This window comes from Apteryx rowi, unplaced genomic scaffold (genome assembly GCF_003343035.1).
Source record: "Apteryx rowi isolate R43461 unplaced genomic scaffold, aptRow1 scaffold_367, whole genome shotgun sequence".
Lineage (NCBI taxonomy): Eukaryota > Metazoa > Chordata > Aves > Apterygiformes > Apterygidae > Apteryx > Apteryx rowi.
In genome coordinates this window covers 176,719-195,212 of record NW_020450163.1, presented here as the reverse complement: position 1 = coordinate 195,212, position 18,494 = coordinate 176,719, and the positions used below count along the sequence as shown (strand labels likewise).

Sequence of the window (18,494 nt, the reverse complement as noted above, 5' to 3'; positions counted from 1 at the left end):
CCTTTGGTGTGAGCAGGTCCCCTTCTCACTGGCTGTGCTGTGGTGGGTGACCTAGGAGCCGAGACATCTCCAAAAGCAGCTCCACAAAGTGTTTTTTGAACCTTGGAGTACTGAACTGTGAAAACCAGCATAAGATCCCTTTATAGCCTGGCCATAGCTAGTCTGTCCCCATCTGCCAAGAGCCTCAGGCACCTGCATGGGAAAGAGGCGTGAAGTGCTGCCGGCAGGCACCGGGGCTCCATAGCTGGAGCAGGCACAGGTGCAGGCAGGCCTCAGCATGCCATGGTGCATCTCTCCTCCTGTCCCTAGGATGATTGAAGACCTGGAGCTCTCCAACAAACGCCACTCCCTGGTGCAAACTCTCTCAGGTGGCATGAAGAGGAAGCTGTCAGTGGCTATAGCCTTCGTGGGTGGATCGCGGGCCGTAATCTTGGACGAGCCCACAGCTGGTGTCGACCCATATGCACGCAGGGCCATCTGGGACCTCATCCTCAAGTACAAGCCAGGTGAACAGAGGCAGGCAAAGCCCTGCACAGCTTTTCCCCCTTGCACCAGCTCAGAGTCCCCCACCTTGGCTGCCAGAGCCGAAGAATGGCCAGCCACAGTGTGGAGAAAACTGAAATTGGATGTAGGGCCTCCCCTGGAATGGAAATAAAATCCCTCACTGTACTTTCTGAGAGAGGCCAGGTGAACTTCAGGACTCCTGGGTTCCCTTTTGTTCTCTGCTCCTGCCTTGCTGCCCAAATTGTGGCACATTTTCTCTCTGTGCCTGTTTCCCCACAGCAGTTAAATTTCCCTGTGCTTGGCACGACAGGTCCCTGTGGTGAGCTGACACTCAGAGGGCATTGCCCTATGTGCATGTAGTTGCTTCCCCCAGGGCCCAGAAGCTGTTTACCTTGTTTGAGCAGCACTTGGTAAGACAGGTACAGGCTGCCGTGGCCCCAGCATGGCCATGCTCCTCTGCCTCACTGACACTCTGTTTCTGCTGGGTAGGGAGGACCATCCTGCTCTCCACACATCACATGGACGAAGCTGACTTGCTGGGCGACCGTATTGCCATCATATCCCATGGCAAGCTCAAGTGCTGCGGCTCCCCACTGTTCCTCAAGAGCACCTATGGTGATGGTTACAAGCTGACGGTGGTCAAGAGGCAGTCAGACACCAGAAACAGCACAGGTCTGTGGACCCAGCATGACCATGGTGTTTAGGGGCAGAGTAGATGGACCCAGCTCTTTTTCTGTCCAGAAAAGGGACAAGAGTTCAAAACCCAAATGCTCCCACTGCCAGGTTTCCATAAGCCATGTGGAGGGCTTAGATGGACAGGGTCAGGGATGTAGGAGGTGATATCTCTCAGGCTTGATTTCTCCCTTCTGGGTCTCTAGTTAGATTGTGCATGGAAGCATTTGCCTCCAGGGTGCTGATTCTGGTCTGACCCCTGCACTGCTTGCTGAGATATTGAGCTGCAGGCAGTGGTGCCCTGCAAGGTTGGAGGACAGAGAGCCTCTCCCCAGGGCTGGGCAGTGCAGGCAGGGACAGCTAGCTCTGTGACAGGGAAGCTGGGAAATTGCCAGGACCCTGCAATTGAGGATGAATGAAATCCTGAGGTGCTGGGCTGTAGCTTTGGCATTGGGGTGGTCCTGGTCGAATGACGTGCGTGGAGTGATTGATGCTGCCTCCCTGCCATAGAGTCGGGCCAGCCACACAGTCCCCCGTCCCACTCCTCCGTCAGCCCCTGCTCCGAGCCACGTGTCTCCCAGTTCATCAAGAAGTATGTGGCCTCCTGCCTCCTCATCTCAGACACCAACACTGAGCTCTCCTACATCCTGCCCAGCGAGGCTGTCAAGAAGGGCTGCTTCGAGAGGCTCTTCCAGGTACCCAATCTGCAGTGGGCCCCGGTGCCAACCCTGCTGGTAGTGTGAGGATGAGGGTTGTCCTCAAGGGGCAGGATGGGCACAGATAGGTGTGGTACTCCCAGGAGGCTTTTTGGGGAAAAAAGTGCAGGTGGGCCTGTGCAGGATTGGCCCCGGAGGGGCAGGACACAGTGTTGGGCCTGTTCTAGCCCCATGTGAGAGCTTCACCCACATGTGCCTGCAGCAGCTGGCTCAGGGAGAAGATCCTGCCTGGCACTGGTTGCTTATGGGGTGAATGGGTGCCTGAGGGATCCCCCTGTGCCATGGCAGGGTTGTGGGAGGCCATGTGGGGAAGATGAGCTTCCAGCCCTCTTCATGTGGCACTTTCCCTCCGCAGCATTTGGAGCAGAGCCTGGAGGAGCTGGACCTGACCAGTTTTGGGCTGATGGACACCACGCTCGAGGAGGTCTTCCTCAAGGTGTCTGAGGAGGACCAGTCTCTGGAGAACAGTGATGTTGGTATGGATGCCGGGGCGCACGCGGCGGTGTCGTCAGCTCTGGGACATGGGGAAGAGAGGGAAAAGTGCTGTGTGTCATACTTGATGTGGACTTTGTGGCTCCTCTCCCCTCTCGGATGGCAGCAGGAGTACCCTCCTCTCCAAATGGCACAGCAGGAGAGGCTGCCTCATGCCAGCCAAGGGCAGCCAGATGCCTACTCCAACCTGGGCTTGCAAAACAGATTTGGGCCCCTTCTCTGCTGCAACATCACCTCAAAGGCTGATGCGGTCAGTACTGAGTGGCAACCCTCTTTCTCCTTCCAGATATGAAAGAATCCAAGAAGGATGCCTTGCGGCCACCCGCCCCCGAGTTGGGCCTGAAGCCTGAGGCCAACGGCGAGCCCCTTGCTGAAGCAGAAGTGCCTGAGAAGCCAGAGGTGGAGCTAAGCAACCTGGTGACCTGCTCCAAGCTTGCCCAGTCGCAGGCGTCCCTGCGCTCAGACTCCTCGGTGGGCTCCGTGCGGGGCGATGAAGGTGGGGCTTATTCGGAGTTCTTTGGGGATTACTCTCCGTTGTTTGATAATCGGCAGGACCCTGATAACATCAGTCTGCAAGGTTTGTAATACCGCATGGCAGCCCTTCACTTTACTGGCGGGAGGTGTGGGGCATGCTCGCCCAAGTGAGATGCTCCAGAGGTCAGGTGCTCTCTTTGGGGACGGGGAGGGTGGCTGGCAGGTGGCACAGCACGGACCTCGGCCCATGCGCACCCAGCTCCCGTCCTCGCTCCCGAACGGAGAGGTGAGCTGACTCTTGTCAGGGGACTCTGATTCCCCTATGTGCTGGAGATCAGGGCTGTGCCTGCTCAGGTGAGTTTCCATGCGGGGCTGAGTTGATGTGCAACAGACGGATGTGTCCAGGGACCCTGTGCAGAGAGAGAGAAAGGGAACCCTCTGGCTGTGAAGGCCTGGGGAATAGCAATCTGTGGGAGAGAGCTGATTGCAGAGGATTTGGGTGGGATTTTGTCTGCAACTGGGTGCTTCCAGCCAGCATTTGCAGCCCCCCAAAGTGGAAGCATGTGCATGAGGAGGTCCCATGTTGAGACACAAACCTAGTGGGCTCACTGGCCGATGTTAGGACACAGCCAGCATTAGTCCTTGGTCTCTTCTCTTAGTTCCCTTTGTCTCTCTCAAATCCTCCTGCAAGCTCCAACCTTCAGCAGACTCACTCCCACTAACATGCTCTCTCCTTGGACTAGCAGCCAAGCATGGTGAGCAGCCTGGAGGTGTTGGTCTGGGGTGGTCGGTGCACTAACAACACCTTTGCTGTGTGGCTGGGTTTTTTCTCATGGCTGGCCAGCCTGCCTGTTCAGCAGAGAGCCATTTTCTAGAGAGCAAGTTTGTTCTCCAAACTCCTGGCACAATTTCAGGACTGTATACTTGCCCAGATGCTCAAGTCATACAAGGATACAACATGCAGACAAGGGCCCAAAGGCTACTGTTTAATTCACAAACTCTTTTTTGGATTATCCCACCAGCTCTTGTCATGATTAATTTAGAGACATGACATTCTTCTTCCCCTGCCAGGGCTGTGTATCACCCTGAGGATTACCGAATTCGGGTCAGCGGGGAGGCAGAGCAGGGGCGGGTGCAGCAACCCAGCTGAGCTCTCAGAGTCCCAGCCCCAAGCTCGCTGCCTCACTGTGTCCCCACACCCAAGACCCATCCACCCTGCTTCTTAACAGCGCTAATCCCTTGTGCTGCTCACGGGCTTCTCAAACCAGCCTGCTCATGTTTTCCTTCCCTCCCTGTTGTCTCCTTACTCCAGACCAAGAGGCTGACATGGAGGCAGAGGACCATGACCTGGCGGGACAGGGGAGCTTTAAGCTGGAGGGATCATGGCTGAAGCTGCGGCAGTTCCATGGGCTGATCGTCAAACGCTTCCACTGTGCCAAGCGCAACACCAAGGCCCTCTTCTCGCAGATCCTTCTGCCCGCCTTCTTTGTCTGCGTGGCCATGACTGTGGCGCTCTCTGTGCCCGAAATAGGTGCCTACAAGCCCTAGTCCCAGTGGGATCAGGAGGAAAAGGGGACACTTGCCCCCATCCCCTCTCTGGTATCCAGATTTGTACCCCATTGCCAGGCCAAGCATCTGTCGTCCTCCATCTTCAGAAGCTGCTCCAGCAGCTCAGGAGCAAGGGCATCTTTCCCACCCTGCTGCTCCAACTGCCCCTGCATGAGCCAAGTCTCACCGGCTTTGCAGACCCAAATGCTGTGGGCTCCCGGTAGCCTTCTCTGCCTGCTCCAGTTTGGCTGGTGGTGAAGCTGCTGGGTGTTGGGAGGGGGTCAAGGTAGAGGCTCATGGGGAGTTTGACCAGTCTGTCTGCAAGGGAGGCGGTGGTGTTGGTGCAAACAGGTTACTTTCCTTGACCCCGCAGGTGACCTGCCTCCCCTCATCCTCTCACCATCTCAGTACCACAACTACACGCAGCCCAAGGGCAACTTCATTCCTTATGCCAACGAGGAGCGGCGTGAGTACCGGTGAGAGCCCCTCACTGCCTGGAGAGCAGCATCCTGTGCCCCGTCCCTGTCCCTGTCCCCATCCCCTGCTGCAGCACCTTCCCAGGACTGCGCTGGGGTGCGGGGAGTGGGGAGGGGAGCCCACAGCGGATCTGGCACTGAGGCTGGCTTGGGCTTGAAGCACAGCCATGGCCAGTGCCATGTCCCCATGCAGGAAGCACCTACCATTGTTCCCTAGGGTGAGTCTCTTGGAGTGGTGCCAACCCTGACACTGGTGCTGGCTTCACCCAGCAGCTCATCTCATGCCAGGCCCAGACTGCAGGGACTCCCAGGGCTGTATGGCTGGGGTGCCCATGCCCATATAGCTGTGGTCCATAGAGGCCCCAGGGACTTGCCCAGCAGAAGAGGGCTGAGGTGGCAAGTCCCGTATCTCCTCAGGGAAACCCTCTGCTTCTAGCTCCTCCTCACCTACTCTTCTCTCCCCACAGCATCAGGCTGTCTCCTGATGCCAGCCCCCAGCAACTGGTGAACACCTTCCACCTGCCCTCAGGCGTGGGTGCCACATGCGTGCTCAAGACCGCCTTCAACAACACGCTGGACCAGCCCATGCAGACCCTGAACCTCAACAGCAATGAGTCCAAGATGCTGGCAGCCAAGTACTTCGATGCCATGTGCATTGACTCCTTCACACAAGGCCTGCCGCTCTCCAACTTTGTGCCACCACCTCCGTCCCCGGCCCCCTCTGACTACCCCATCTCGGTGGATGAGGACCTGCTCCGTGCCTGGAACTCCACGACCTTCTCCTCTGCCATCAAAGGTATCGCCAGGGCCGTCCTGGTGCCCAGGTCTGTCCAGGTCCTGGGTTCATATGCAGGAGGGGTGATTTATCTCCCTCAGAGGAGCAGTGCAGGGACCCCTGAAAGTGCCCCTCAGGCATGGTTTGGCCTGGCCCTTGCAGAGTATTGCTCAGCTATGCTGCTGGCTCAGGGCCAGCGTTACCCTTGGAGCACCTCTCTGCGTTCAGCTTCCAGCAGTCCTGGGCGAGCTTGCCATTAAAGTCCTGGGCTGGTTGTGCCATTAAATGTCCCACGGCCAGCCTTTTGTCACCCTCGCTGGACCGGCTACTTGGTCCCTAGCTGGAGAAATGGCTACTTTACCTTCTCCAGACTCAGTTCTCAACCTGCATCTGAATTGTTTCCATCCTGGGTCTGCTCCAAAGTTTTCTTCATGTCTGCCTCTTGGCCCCTCTCTGTCACTGGGACCCAAAAGGCCTCTCAAAAGACTAGGCTCAGGCCCAGCAGGAGCTAGCCCTTGTAGAGCAGAGTGATCTCTCCCTGCCCAGCCAAGATCTCTTGGCTGAGTGTGCAGCAGGTCACCCTGGCATGTCCATCTCGTCCCCTGCTGCCCTGGTGTTGCCCCAAGCAGCCCCCGTGACCAGAGGCTGATGAGATGGTTCCGGTTAGAGCTTTGCTTTGAGCTGCCTTTCTGTGATCCTCAGAGACCATCACCTCAGCCCCAACCCTGCCCCGAATTATCCATGAGCCCATCAAGTGCACATGCTCCATGCAGGGGACTGGCTTCTCCTGCCCCAGCGGCGTGGGAGGGCATCCCCCGCAGATGAAGGTGGTAACAGGGGACATCCTGGCCGACATCACCGGGCGCAATGTCTCCGAGTACCTGCTCTACACGTCGGACCGCTTCCGGCTGCACAGGCAAGAGGGAGGGTGGGAGAGAGTTTCCTTGTGCCCTTGGGGCAGTGGGCATGGGGGGAATGAGGACTTTGTGGAGACGGACCGGGGGACCAGCTGGAGCCAGGAGGGCTGGATGAGTGTTGCCCTGTTTCTGGACCTAGGGGAGAATGGTCACAGCTTCTCACTGGTGACTTGTTCCACAGGTACGGGGCACTCACCTTTGGCAATGTCCAGAAATCCATCCCAGCCTCCTTCGGGGCCAGGGCTCCTGCCACGGTGCGCAAGATAGCTGTCCGGAGAACAGCCCAGGTAGGACCGTGCTGAGCCATGGACAACCTGGCCCAGCCCTGGGGCAGCCAGGGAGACCAATAGGCAGCAGTGAACCTGGCACAGATGGGGAGGAGAATCACAGAATCACAGAATGGTTGATGTTGGAAGGGACCTCTGGAGATCACCTAGTCCAACCCCCCTGCTCAAGCAGGTTCACCTAGAGCACATTGCACAGGATTGCATCCAGGCGCGTTTTGAATATCTCCAGAGAAGGAGACTCCACAACCTCTCTGGGCAACCTGTTCCAGTGCCCTGTCACCTTCACAGTGAAGAAGTTTTTCCTCATGTTCAGATGAAATTGTCTGTGTTTCAGTTTGTGCCTGTTGCCTCTTGTCCTGTCACTGGGCACCACTGAAAAGAGTCTGGCCCCATCCTCTTGACACCCTCCCTTTAGATCTTTGTATACATTGATAAGATCCCCTCTCAGTCTTCTCTTCTCCAGGCTCAACAGGACCAGCTCTCTCAGCCTTTCTTCATAAGGGAGATGCTCCAGTCCCCTAATCATCTTTGTAGCCCTTCGCTGGACTTGCTCCAGCAGTGCCCTGTCTCTCTTGTACTGGGGAGCCCAGAACTGGACGCAGTACTCCAGATGTGGCCTCGCTAGGGCTGAGTAGAGGGGGAGGAGAGAAGGAGAAGGCTGCGCTGCCAGCATGGTGGGGTCTGTTCATCCCCTGCTCTAAGGCAGGCCTCTCCTCTGAGGGATCTGCGATGGTGCCCTCACTCCACAGTGCACTTAGTGTCACTCCCACACCAGCCTGTTGGTCCCAGCATGGTCTGTAGTGACCCACTCTCCCTGCAGCCTTGTGCACAGGAAGCTTGCCCCATGGCTGCCCCCATCCCATCCCATCTTGTCCTGTCCTGTCCGATCCCATCCTGTCCCAACCCTCCCATCCAGCACATCTGGCAGGGGCCCAGCTCTCCTGCTACCTCCCACCACTCTTCTCTGCTCCTCCAGGTCTTCTACAACAACAAGGGCTACCATAGCATGCCCACCTATCTCAACGCACTCAACAATGCCATCCTGCGGGCCAACTTGCCCAAGAGCAAAGGCAACCCCGCTGCTTACGGTGAGGGCCTGGAGGCATTTAAGGGTGGAAGCATGTCAGGAATAGCTTTGGGCATGGTCTAACAAGGGTTTAAAGTGAAATGTTGCTCCTTGGCCCAAGCAGGCTACTGCCCATTTGGAGCAGGGGTTCACACTTCTCAGATGTGTGTGGTTTGAGAGCTGGGCTAGACAGGGTCTGAGTCAGTCCATTACCTCCCAAGATGCTGCCTGTTGGCTTCTGGGCTTGCAAACATGTCTGAAAAATGCTCTGCTACCAGCTGATGAGAGGGAGAGCTTGGCCTGACCTGCTCAGTTGCTTCAAGCAGCTCAGCTTCTGCACTGGGCTGCAGGGAAGGAAACCTGTCCTCAGAAGCAGGGACCAGGCAGGCCTGAAGCTGTGAGTAAAATTTTCTGTCCTGATCTGGCTTTCACATTCCTGTGTTTCCTCCCGGGCCTTCCTGTAGGTATCACGGTGACCAACCACCCCATGAACAAGACGAGTGCCAGCCTGTCTCTGGATTACCTGTATGTCCCGCAGGCCGGTTTGAGGGAGGGTGTCCATCATGTAGAAGGGGAGGGAGCTCCCTGATGTGATTTGCAGGGGGAAACCCAAAGTTACGGGTGTGACATGGCGGTCTCTGTACTGTACCCTTGCCCTGTGTACAGCAACTGTCCCATGCTGGGACAGGTGGCCTTCGTGGCCCTTTTCCAGGCAGTTGAGAGTGATGTGATCTGTGCTCTCCTCCACCTTGCTCCCCAACACAGCCTGCAAGGCACGGACGTAGTGATTGCCATCTTCATCATCGTAGCCATGTCCTTTGTGCCAGCCAGCTTTGTGGTGTTCCTGGTCGCCGAAAAGGCCACCAAGGCCAAACATCTGCAGTTTGTGAGCGGCTGCGACCCTGTCATCTACTGGTTGGCCAACTACGTGTGGGATATGGTGAGCAGGGCAAGCATGCCCAGCAGTTGAGTCTCCCAGGGCCAGGGCAGGCAAATGGGGAATCACAGAAGTTTCTCTCTTTTCCAGCTTAACTACCTGGTGCCAGCCACATGCTGTATCATTATCCTTTTTGTGTTCGACCTCCCAGCTTACACCTCTCCCACCAACTTCCCTGCTGTCCTCTCACTCTTTCTGCTCTATGGGTAGGTTGCTCAGAGGAGGTGAGTAAGGGAGAGAGGCAGGGGACCAGGACCTGCTGGTGGGGTCCCTCTGATGCCCCGTCTGCTCTGTGACTAAATGGGCAGGATCTAGCCCTTGGGCTGCCCATCTGGCAGTTTTCTCCAGCTCCCATAGGTGGTGGGCTGTGGGGTGGGAGACCCTGGAGAAGATTGGGCTGGGAGATGGGCAATCCTGAAGCTCACTGATTGGTCCTGCCACATGGTAGTGAGCATGTGACTAACCCACTGCCTCTTCTGCCATGCTCACATGGACTTCTGCCACTTGTTTTCCCAGCTGGTCCATCACCCCCATCATGTACCCTGCTTCCTTCTGGTTCGAGGTGCCCAGTTCTGCCTACGTCTTCTTGATAGTCATCAACCTCTTCATCGGCATCACGGCCACTGTTGCCACGTTCCTGCTGCAGCTCTTTGAGCATGACAAGGTAGGAGTCTCACAGCTACAGCCAGGGCCACCAGGAAGGGAAAAGATGCTTCCCCCAACTTGGTGAGAGGGGGGATACCCCAGCCAGGGCCCAGGGAGCCAGGTCACTGGGCCTGCCATGCTGCGACAAAGCCTGTGGCTCCAGCATGGTGACTGGAGGAAACATGCAGCCTCTGTGGTTCTTTCAGACCCAGAGCAGGGTGCCTGCTTGCTTCCAGGTTGGTGTTGGTTGTCAGATCATAGGACAACTCAGGTTGGATAGGACCTCAGTAGGTCTCTACTCCAAACCCCTGCTCAAAGCAGGGCCAACTATGAGATCAGACCAAGTTACATCTTGTTGAGGATCCTGATCCTCCCATGCACTCACAGTCCTCACCGGTTTTTCTGATGGTCATGTCCTCTCTGCCCATCCCCACAGGATTTGAAGGTGGTGAACAGCTACTTGAAGAGTTGCTTCCTTGTATTCCCTAACTACAACCTGGGCCATGGCTTGATGGAGATGGCTTATAACGAGTACATCAATGAATACTATGCCAAGATCGGTATGGCCTCTTGCTCCCTTCTTCCCTTTCTCCAGCACATGTGGGCCTGCAAGGGACCACTATGTCAGCACATCCCCTCTGCCTGCCCTGAGGGAGAGCCCTCTCTCCCCCAGCCCTCCTTGGGGAGGGCTCTCCCCAAGACTCAGACAACCTGGAGCAAAAAGCCAGGGGATGTGAACTAGATTGGGACTCAGGAAAAGACACAGTTGAGGTCACCATCTCATGGTGCTGGATCTGACAAATCCATCAAATAGCCATTCTTGGTTGGATCAGTTCACCCAAATGAAATTGCAAAATTGCAAAGTGATTTTAACAGCAAACAGGCTGTAAAAGAACAGCCTTTTTCTGATCAGCCCTGGTGCCAGCAGGACCACATAGCCCAAGACGGTTGCAGCACCAGGCCCAGGAGGCAAATAAGGCAGATGCAGGAGCAGATCTGCCCTCCGGGCCCCTGCCTCACTTGCTGGGGACACTGTTGCCTCATCATGGGCCAGCTCAAGAAATAGCAACATTCGTGTTGCACTAAGGGCTGCTCCTGTGTGGCTGTTTTGCAGCTGAGCCTCTGACAGGAGAAATAGTTTTCTCCAGTTTGAGTGTTTTTACCTTGGTGGATGGGGTTAAACTCAGCCCTCTTTGTTGGGAAAACCAGTATTGTTTTCTCCAAGATGCCATGGTAGCTGTCCTGCACACACAGAGGTAGCTGTGCATGTGGCCAGTGGCGCTGCCCAATGGTTAGTTGTACCCCGGTTCTCCCTCTAGGGCTGGGGCATGCAGACAAGGGGGGTTTGGGGTTATTTGAAGGCCACATGTTGGCAGATCCTGGGAACCCAGTTCCCACCATGAATATTTCCTGCTGCTTCAGGAAGGCTTTTTTAGGTTTTGTTTAGCCTATGAGACAAGGATCCCCTGTTTCACCCTGCCCAGGGGAACGGGTTTGTGTCCCTGTCCTCCAGAGAGGAGCTGTCACAGCGAGTCTCTGGGTCCAGCCACACCAGGAGGCCACATTAGCTGCATGTCTTCCCCAGTAACTGCCCCTCCGACACCTCTGTCCTCTTCATCCCACCCAGGGCAGTTCGATAAAATGAAGTCGCCCTTTGAATGGGACATCGTGACACGTGGGCTGGTTGCCATGACAATTGAAGGCTTTGTTGGCTTCTTCATCACCATCATGTGCCAGTACAACTTCTTCCGGAAACCACAGTGAGTATGGGAGTGCGGGGCAGAGTGAAGTGGGGCTGATCCCACTGGGGTGAAAACTTTCCAGCTCTTCAAAATGGGAAAAAGCTTTGCTTTCGGGACCTGTCGGGTCAGGGCAGCCCTTCTGGGAGACGCGAGCTGGGAAAATGACCCGTCCCCAGCATTCACCTCCTGGGAGGGACATGGGAAGGCAGCGCCCGTGGCGTCTGTGCCGGCTCCGCATGCCCACCCTGCTCCCCACACCCTCCTGCAGGCGACTGCCCGTCTCCACCAAGCCCATTGAAGATGATATTGATGTGGCCAACGAGCGGCACCGTGTCCTGCGTGGTGATGCCGACAACGACATGCTGAAGATTGAGAACCTCACCAAGGTAAGGCAGCCTCTGGCCTACCCTGGGCTGTCTAGGCGCCTGCTGGCACTGGGAATGGAGCTGGGGAAGCTCTGGGGCCACAAAGAGAAAACTCAGAGCTTTTCCCACCCGAGGGACGTGGGTTGGAGCTGGGGTGCACTGGGCTTGGTGTCCAGCGTTGCCCTCGCAGCAGGGTGAGCGCCTCTTCTCTCACTGTGCAAGGTGTACAAGTCTCGCAAGATCGGGCGCATCCTGGCCGTGGACCGGCTATGTGTGGGCGTCCGGCCCGGAGAGTGCTTCGGGCTGCTGGGTGTCAACGGCGCAGGGAAGACGACCACCTTCAAGATGCTTACGGGGGACGAGAGCACCACGGGTGGAGAGGCCTTTGTTAATGGGCACAGGTACAGGGGTGCAGGTACAGGCTGGATGGGAGGATGGGGAGTGCCCACTGTCCCAGGGCCAGGATGGGGCCCGTTTTGGGGTCTCCCAGGGAAAAGGCACTGTGAACCTGACCATACAGCTCAGCAGGACTCTGCAACCCCATGTCCTGCTGGACCAACCCATCACCTGCGGGGTGGCAAGTGATGCTGGGTCTCAGGCAACGCTGCCCATTGTGGCTTAAGGGGTAGAAGATGCTTCGGTATAAAGGCCTGTGAAAGCAGGGTGAGCAAGGGGGTGTTCTCAAAAGGGAAAACACACTGGCTCAGCAATTCCTTCTCCTCATGGCCCCTCCATCCTCTCCCCACAGCATCCTGAAAGAGCTCCTGCAGGTCCAGCAAAGCTTGGGCTATTGCCCCCAGTTTGATGCGCTCTTCGATGAGCTGACGGCCCAGGAGCACCTGGAGCTCTACACCCGCCTGCGTGGTATCCCATGGAAGGATGAGGAGCGGGTATGCCTTCAGGCAGAGCGTGTCTGCCAGTGTCCCGAGGACTGGTGCTGTGTCATGGGCTGCTCTGGAAATGACCTCTCACTGGGCACCGAAGGGACCCTGAGCTGCTGCTATCTGCCCTTGCAGCAGTACCTGCTGCTTGCTGAAGGGCAGGGCCACCCAAGCAGTGCTCCCACATGGGGTGCTGGGGCCCACAGACACCTGCAGCTCTGCAAGGGGCTGCCATCAGAGCTCCATTACCCATGGCCATTCCCTGACCATGCCGGGTGCTGGATGGCTTGCAACATCCTTGGCTGCTGGCCCACACCACAGGGCCCAGCCACTGGCCCACCACCCACTGCTAGCTCTCTGCCTGCCCTATGGCCCGCAGAGGCATTCTGGGACATGGGCAGGGTGACAGCAACTCTTTGCACCCTGCAGGTGGTCAAGTGGGCACTGAAGAAGCTAGAACTGACCAAGTACGCCGACAAACCCGCCAGCACCTACAGCGGAGGCAACAAGAGGAAGCTGTCCACAGCCATAGCACTGATAGGCTACCCATCCTTCATCTTCCTGGTGAGGGCCTGGCCTCCGCAGGTGTCCTGTAAAATACCCCATATTGGGGGCTGGCCTGATCTCAGCACCTCTGTCAGAGCCATACTTCTGCTCCATCCAATATCCTTGGCACTGGACCTGGTCTGGTATGGGGCTATTCTGGGTAAACGAGGTCCCTGGGGTGGGAGCCACCTACTGCCAGCTTTGCCATGAGCGTCCTGGAGCACCGGACGGTGTCCCAGGCTGAGGGTTAGGGAAGCAGAGTCGAGCCCATGGAATGGGAAGAAAGGGGGTGGTCAGGTCCCCCTGGAGTGGCTGGCGTAGCTGAGGTACCCTCCTTCCCGCAGGACGAGCCCACAACGGGGATGGACCCTAAGGCACGGCGCTTCCTTTGGAATCTCATCCTGGATGTCATCAAAACAGGCCGCTCCGTGGTGCTCACATCCCACAGGTCTGGGGGGCTTCAGGCTGGGCCCACGACTCCTCTAGGCACCCTAGCGTGCAACATGGGCAAGAAGCCAGGAGGGAGAAGGGCTTTTCATCCCAGGGGGGCAGGCACTAGTGAGGGAGTTGGGCACAAGCCTGGAAAACCCTGTTTCTTTCTCCCATCATGGTTGGCAATGCCCCAATGCCAAGGATGAAGGCTTGAGGAGCTCAGCTCCCCATCTCCCCACCGAGTCCTGTGCCGCATCCTCTGGCAAGTGAGCATTGCCCTATCTGCCCATACCATGTTGCTTCTTCTCACCCTGCTCAATCCTGTGCTGTCTCCCCAGCATGGAGGAGTGCGAGGCGCTCTGCACCCGCCTGGCCATCATGGTGAATGGGCGACTCAAATGTCTCGGCAGCATCCAGCACTTGAAAAACAGGTAAGAGCCTGGTGAGGGTCTAGCGCCCATCTGCCAGTGCACACTGCAGGATAGGAGGGTGCCAGGCTCCCACGTGGCAGGGTGACAGCATGGTTCCTGAGGCAAAATGTCAGCCTTTTGCATGGGTGCTGCTTGAGAGGGTGAGCAGGGGGATCTGGGCAGCCTACACTGGTGCTTGACCATCCTGGTACCATCTTAGTGGGTACAGTTGCTGCCAGGCAAGTGTCATCATCAGTGTGCAGGTTTCCATGGGGTCAATCCTCTGTAGAGGCCCAGGTGCGGAGACAGGTCCCCCATGACCTCCCTTGTCTCTGCCCAGGTTTGGAGATGGCTACATGATCACAGTGCGGACCAAGTCCAGTCTCAATGTCAAGGAGGTGGTGAGGTTCTTCAACCGCAACTTCCCCGAGGCCATCCTCAAGGTGAGCTGCCTTGCAGTGGAAGTGCCACCTTCTGCTAGCCCACGTGTCAGGGTGACAGCACCCTTTGTCTCCTGTGGAGATCAATGGCCTCATGCCATTCCTTCGTCTAGGACACCTCTGTGTCCCTCTCTCCCCTAGCAGTGTAATGAAACAGGGTTTGGGCATGTGGGGGCTCAGACCTGACCTCACTGTCCCCTGCAGGAGCGGCACCACACCAAGACCCAGTACCAGCTCAAATCGGACCAGATTTCACTGGCACAGGTCTTCAGCAAGATGGAGCAGGTGGTGGACGTGCTGGGCATCGAAGACTATTCCGTCAGCCAGACCACCCTGGACAATGTGAGGCCTGGGACAGTGCAGGTGGCTGGGTGGGCATTTCCAGGAAGGGTGGCCATGCCTGGGGCTCCAGTGACAAAATGCCTAGCAGAAGCTTCCCTTGGGATCTAAGCCAGTGCATGGTCTGTGGGTGTGGGGATGAAACCATGGCCAATCTCCAGCAGAGATTGCCCCAGGGCAGAGATGCCAGGCAAGGGGCAGCCCAGGGTGGGGGTCCACATGGCGTCTCTGGTAGCCACTCCCCCTTTCCTGCCAGGTGTTTGTGAATTTTGCCAAGAAGCAAAGTGACAACCTGGAGCAGCAGGAGACGAGCCCCAGCTGTGCCCTGCAGTCACCTCTGGAGCGGGTGCTCAGCCTGCTGCGCCCACGGGCAGCCCCCACGGAGCTGCGGGCCCTTGTGGTGGAGGAGCAGGAGGATCTGGAGACCGATGATGAAGGCCTCATCAGCTTCGAGGAGGAGAGGGTGAGAGGCCGTCCTGACACCAGTCTTGTGGGGCCAGGGAAGAAGCATCTGGGTGGCCCTAGTCCAAGCTGATGCCCCCTGCCGTGGGGTTTTGTAGCCAAAGCCATGGTGTCATGCTGGGCAACACAGCCCATGCCCAGGGGCTTGTCTCGGGAAAACATGGCCCTTCGGGGACAGAGGCAGGCACAAGGATGCTCTCCGGGAAGGGAGGCTTCAGGGACTCCCCCCACTACCCTGGCCAGATCCTTGCCCTAGGATCACCCCCAGGACTTGCTGCGCCCCTCTGCCCCTGACACCCCTTCCTGGCCCCTGAGTGCTCCCCTGTCTCCCTCTCTGCAGGCTCAGCTCTCATTCAACACGGACACACTGTGCTGAGGACCCGAGGGGGGAACCGAGCCCCCAGCTTTGAAGCCACCGAACCCTTTTCGCCTCTCCCCTCCTTTCGCCCCCGCGTCGCACGGACACATCCAGCGGCCATCTCCGCCTGCCCCAGGGGAGGCCAGGCCCTTCTGCCCATGGCCAGAGGAGCGTGACAGGGAGGACGGACGACGGGTGCAGTGCCAGCCTGGACAGACCCCGGGAACCACTGCCTGCCGGGCTGGCCTTCATCCCCTTCAGCTATGGGGCAGTGTCTCCAGATGGTGCAGGGGGCTGCCATCCTTGGCCGATTTGCCCGGCTGGCGCATGCCACGGACAGAGACTGTGAAGCGAAGGATGTGGTTTTGAGTTGGTGCCACGAGCTCTGCATGTCTTGTGGCAGGGAAGAGGCCAGTGAGCGTTGCCTTCGGACACCCACGTCTGTACCTACCCTGAGGGACTGCCAGCAGCAGGGACGTCTCTGCCCCACTGCCACCCCAAGCCTGCCCAGAAGGTCAGAGAGGAAGGATTGCTGCTTTGTCCGTATTTCCATTACCCCTTCATGGCTTGGCACTTCACCTGGCACCATACGGGGCTCGGCACCATGCCAGCCGTCCCAGCACCACAAGGGGCAGAAGCTCTGCTTTGTGCTTTACCTGTGTTTGATTTCTGTCCCCGGCACTGCCCACGGAATTTCACCAGGGACCTTGAACCTGCGAGAGACAGGCGTCTTGGCCCTACTAGCCGCATACTGCCTGGACACTTTTCTGCCAGGTAGAGCGGTCTGGGCCTCCGGACGCAGTCTGAGCCCGCAGGTGCCTCGCGGCCATGGCTGCCTGCTGCACGCTGCCAGCCAGGCAGCCCTGAGGACTCGCTCACCCAACGCACAGCTCTGTGTGCCAGCCCAGCTCCACGCGGTGCCTGGCTCTGTGCCTTGCCCAGCGCCGGTGCCCAGCTCCAGCACTCGCCTGCCCCAGCCTAGCTCTTTGTCCTTCCTTTTCCTGTACCCTCTCCTGCTGCAGGGAGGCACCAACTACCCTGGCTCTCTCTGGGGGCCATGGGCTCATGGCTCCATCCCTGAGGCTGGGCACCGGCACCCTCCCAAAGGGGCACGTGGTGGGGCAGAGGGGCATTTCACAGGGTATTTCACATGCTGGCACCAGCTGTTTCTCCCCTCTGCCCCCAGCCATGTCCCTCCTCCCAGCGCCCCTCACCTGCCCTCCTGCCTGCCCTCACCTCCCTCGTCTGCGTCTGTGTGCCCTGTCGAGGCATTGCCCAACTGCTGTGCCACCCTTCTGGTGTCTCCCCTTCCTTTTCTCCCTTGCCTCAGCATTCATCTCTTAGAGCCTCAACATCCATCCCAGTATGGGAGCCACCTGCGCTGCTTTCCACGTTGGTTTACTGGCAGCACTGGGAGAGGGAGGAGCCACCCCCCCCCCCCCAGGATGGTTTTTGAAGCTGGGAGTCAGGTGGCATCAAGTGGGGGTAAAGCTCAGGGCAGCCCAGAGAGCTCCGATGCCAGCCTGGCCAGCAGGGAGTGGTGCCCAGGCAGTGTTGGGGAGGGAAGGACGGACCACGGTGGCCGGGGTCATGCTCGTATGTGCAGCCACCAGCAGCCCCTGCTGCCACGTCCTCGGCTGGCAGTGCCACCTGGGGCGGGCAGCAGGTGGGAGGAGCACTCTTGCAGCCGTGTCCCCTGGCACCCTCTCAGCTGGCAGTGCCCCTCCTTTCTGCAGAGGGTCCTGCTGCCAGCTCAAGGATGGGACGGGAGGGGGGGGAGGGGGGTGCTGAGCCAGTGCAGCTCTTGGCCTCCTGCCACCTCCCTGCCCGCAGCAGCTCTGCAACCTGGAGCTGTGCCCAAAGCAGGGTCCTGTCCCACTAACCCCAACAGCCCATCCTGTGCACCTGGACTTTCGCAGCGACCTGGGATGGCTTCGCCAAGTGCACGGCCCCCGCTCCACCTCAAGCGTTGTCTGTGCCCTGCAAGAGCAGGTTTAATGTCTGTGGGCACCTGCTGACCCCAGGGGTGGCTCCTCTCCGGGTCTGCAGCATCATGCTGCAGCTGGGAGCAGGGCGCTCATGCCCTGGGCAGGCTGCCAGTTCCCAGGGCTTCGCTGCCTGCGTTCACGTGCTTGAGTCTCTTCGTCTTGCTCGTCCCGGGGCTCGGAAATGTGGGGGCTGAATGGGGGGCTGTGGGGGGGGGCCTCTGCTGTACCCATGTCTCCCCCCAGCCTAGGGCTCACCAGTCCTTTATGCCACGTGCTATAGATTGTGATACAATATACAGTATTTTCAATAGGGGAAAACTGGGGGGGGGGGAAATAAGCTCTATTTTCAGACCATATATTTTTTACGGCATATTGGAAACTGGCTGGTACCCTGGCTGATGTGGATAGGGACAGCTAGCTGATGGCCCCCCACCTACGGGTGCTCCTGACCCCCTTGCCCAGCCTGCAGTGCCTTCCTGGCTGGATTGGCGCAGGAGAATGAGCCAGCTTTGGGTTAGTCCTCTACCACCAGGGGGAGGAAGGTCAGTGTCACCTGCAAGCCTCCCGGTGTGACCTGGGAGGTGCAATGGCTCAGCCCCCTGTCCGGCCATCTGAGCCCCCTTTGGGTGCCCATGCAAGGGCGGGGAGGCAACCAGGCATGGTGCTCCCCTGTGGGTGGGTGGCCCCGCAGTGCTCCTGCCGTGCTCCCAGCTCCCCGGGCTCCCACATGGTGCGGGTACTCAGGGTGAGGCGCCAGCCCCGATGCGCCCGTTCCCAGGGAGACACCCCAGCTGGCCTGATCTGGTGCCATGCTGTGCTCCCAGGGCCCTGGCACCTTGACTGGGCAATTAAGATGCTTTGGTGCCTCCTGCAACATGGCATGCCTGGGACACGTGGCACGCCAGTGTGGCCCGGCTCACCAGCCTGAGCAGCCACGGTGGCCTCCCTGCCCCGAGTTCAGGGCTGGCCCAGGAGCCAGCACAAGCTGGGGCTGCCTTAGCCTCGGAGAGACCCAGCCGGTG

The 18,494-nt window shown here is 58.4% G+C and overlaps 2 protein-coding genes across 2 annotated transcripts in view; both read left to right on the top strand.

The window, feature by feature from the left end:
* ABCA2 (ATP binding cassette subfamily A member 2) overlaps positions 1-15,555 on the top strand; it is a 30,132-nt gene extending 14,577 nt beyond the window's left edge. Inside the window, exons 23-49 of the mRNA XM_026073371.1 lie at positions 310-506; positions 994-1,176; positions 1,687-1,871; positions 2,248-2,368; positions 2,671-2,961; positions 4,171-4,389; positions 4,780-4,882; positions 5,350-5,678; positions 6,360-6,573; positions 6,756-6,861; positions 7,838-7,949; positions 8,392-8,452; positions 8,693-8,867; positions 8,955-9,070; positions 9,381-9,528; positions 9,946-10,069; positions 11,137-11,269; positions 11,520-11,637; positions 11,839-12,017; positions 12,365-12,506; positions 12,927-13,061; positions 13,388-13,491; positions 13,814-13,906; positions 14,226-14,328; positions 14,530-14,667; positions 14,921-15,127; positions 15,467-15,555. Coding sequence (XP_025929156.1) covers positions 310-506; positions 994-1,176; positions 1,687-1,871; positions 2,248-2,368; positions 2,671-2,961; positions 4,171-4,389; positions 4,780-4,882; positions 5,350-5,678; positions 6,360-6,573; positions 6,756-6,861; positions 7,838-7,949; positions 8,392-8,452; positions 8,693-8,867; positions 8,955-9,070; positions 9,381-9,528; positions 9,946-10,069; positions 11,137-11,269; positions 11,520-11,637; positions 11,839-12,017; positions 12,365-12,506; positions 12,927-13,061; positions 13,388-13,491; positions 13,814-13,906; positions 14,226-14,328; positions 14,530-14,667; positions 14,921-15,127; positions 15,467-15,502 — 4,072 coding nt within the window. The 3' untranslated portion in view covers positions 15,503-15,555. The remainder of the gene's footprint in view (positions 1-309; positions 507-993; positions 1,177-1,686; positions 1,872-2,247; positions 2,369-2,670; positions 2,962-4,170; positions 4,390-4,779; positions 4,883-5,349; positions 5,679-6,359; positions 6,574-6,755; positions 6,862-7,837; positions 7,950-8,391; positions 8,453-8,692; positions 8,868-8,954; positions 9,071-9,380; positions 9,529-9,945; positions 10,070-11,136; positions 11,270-11,519; positions 11,638-11,838; positions 12,018-12,364; positions 12,507-12,926; positions 13,062-13,387; positions 13,492-13,813; positions 13,907-14,225; positions 14,329-14,529; positions 14,668-14,920; positions 15,128-15,466) is intronic.
* Positions 15,556-15,747: 192 nt separating this feature from the next.
* The window catches only part of CLIC3 (chloride intracellular channel 3), a 6,742-nt gene continuing 3,995 nt past the window's right edge, over positions 15,748-18,494 (top strand). The window contains exon 1 of the mRNA XM_026073381.1: positions 15,748-15,898. Coding sequence (XP_025929166.1) covers positions 15,748-15,898 — 151 coding nt within the window. The remainder of the gene's footprint in view (positions 15,899-18,494) is intronic.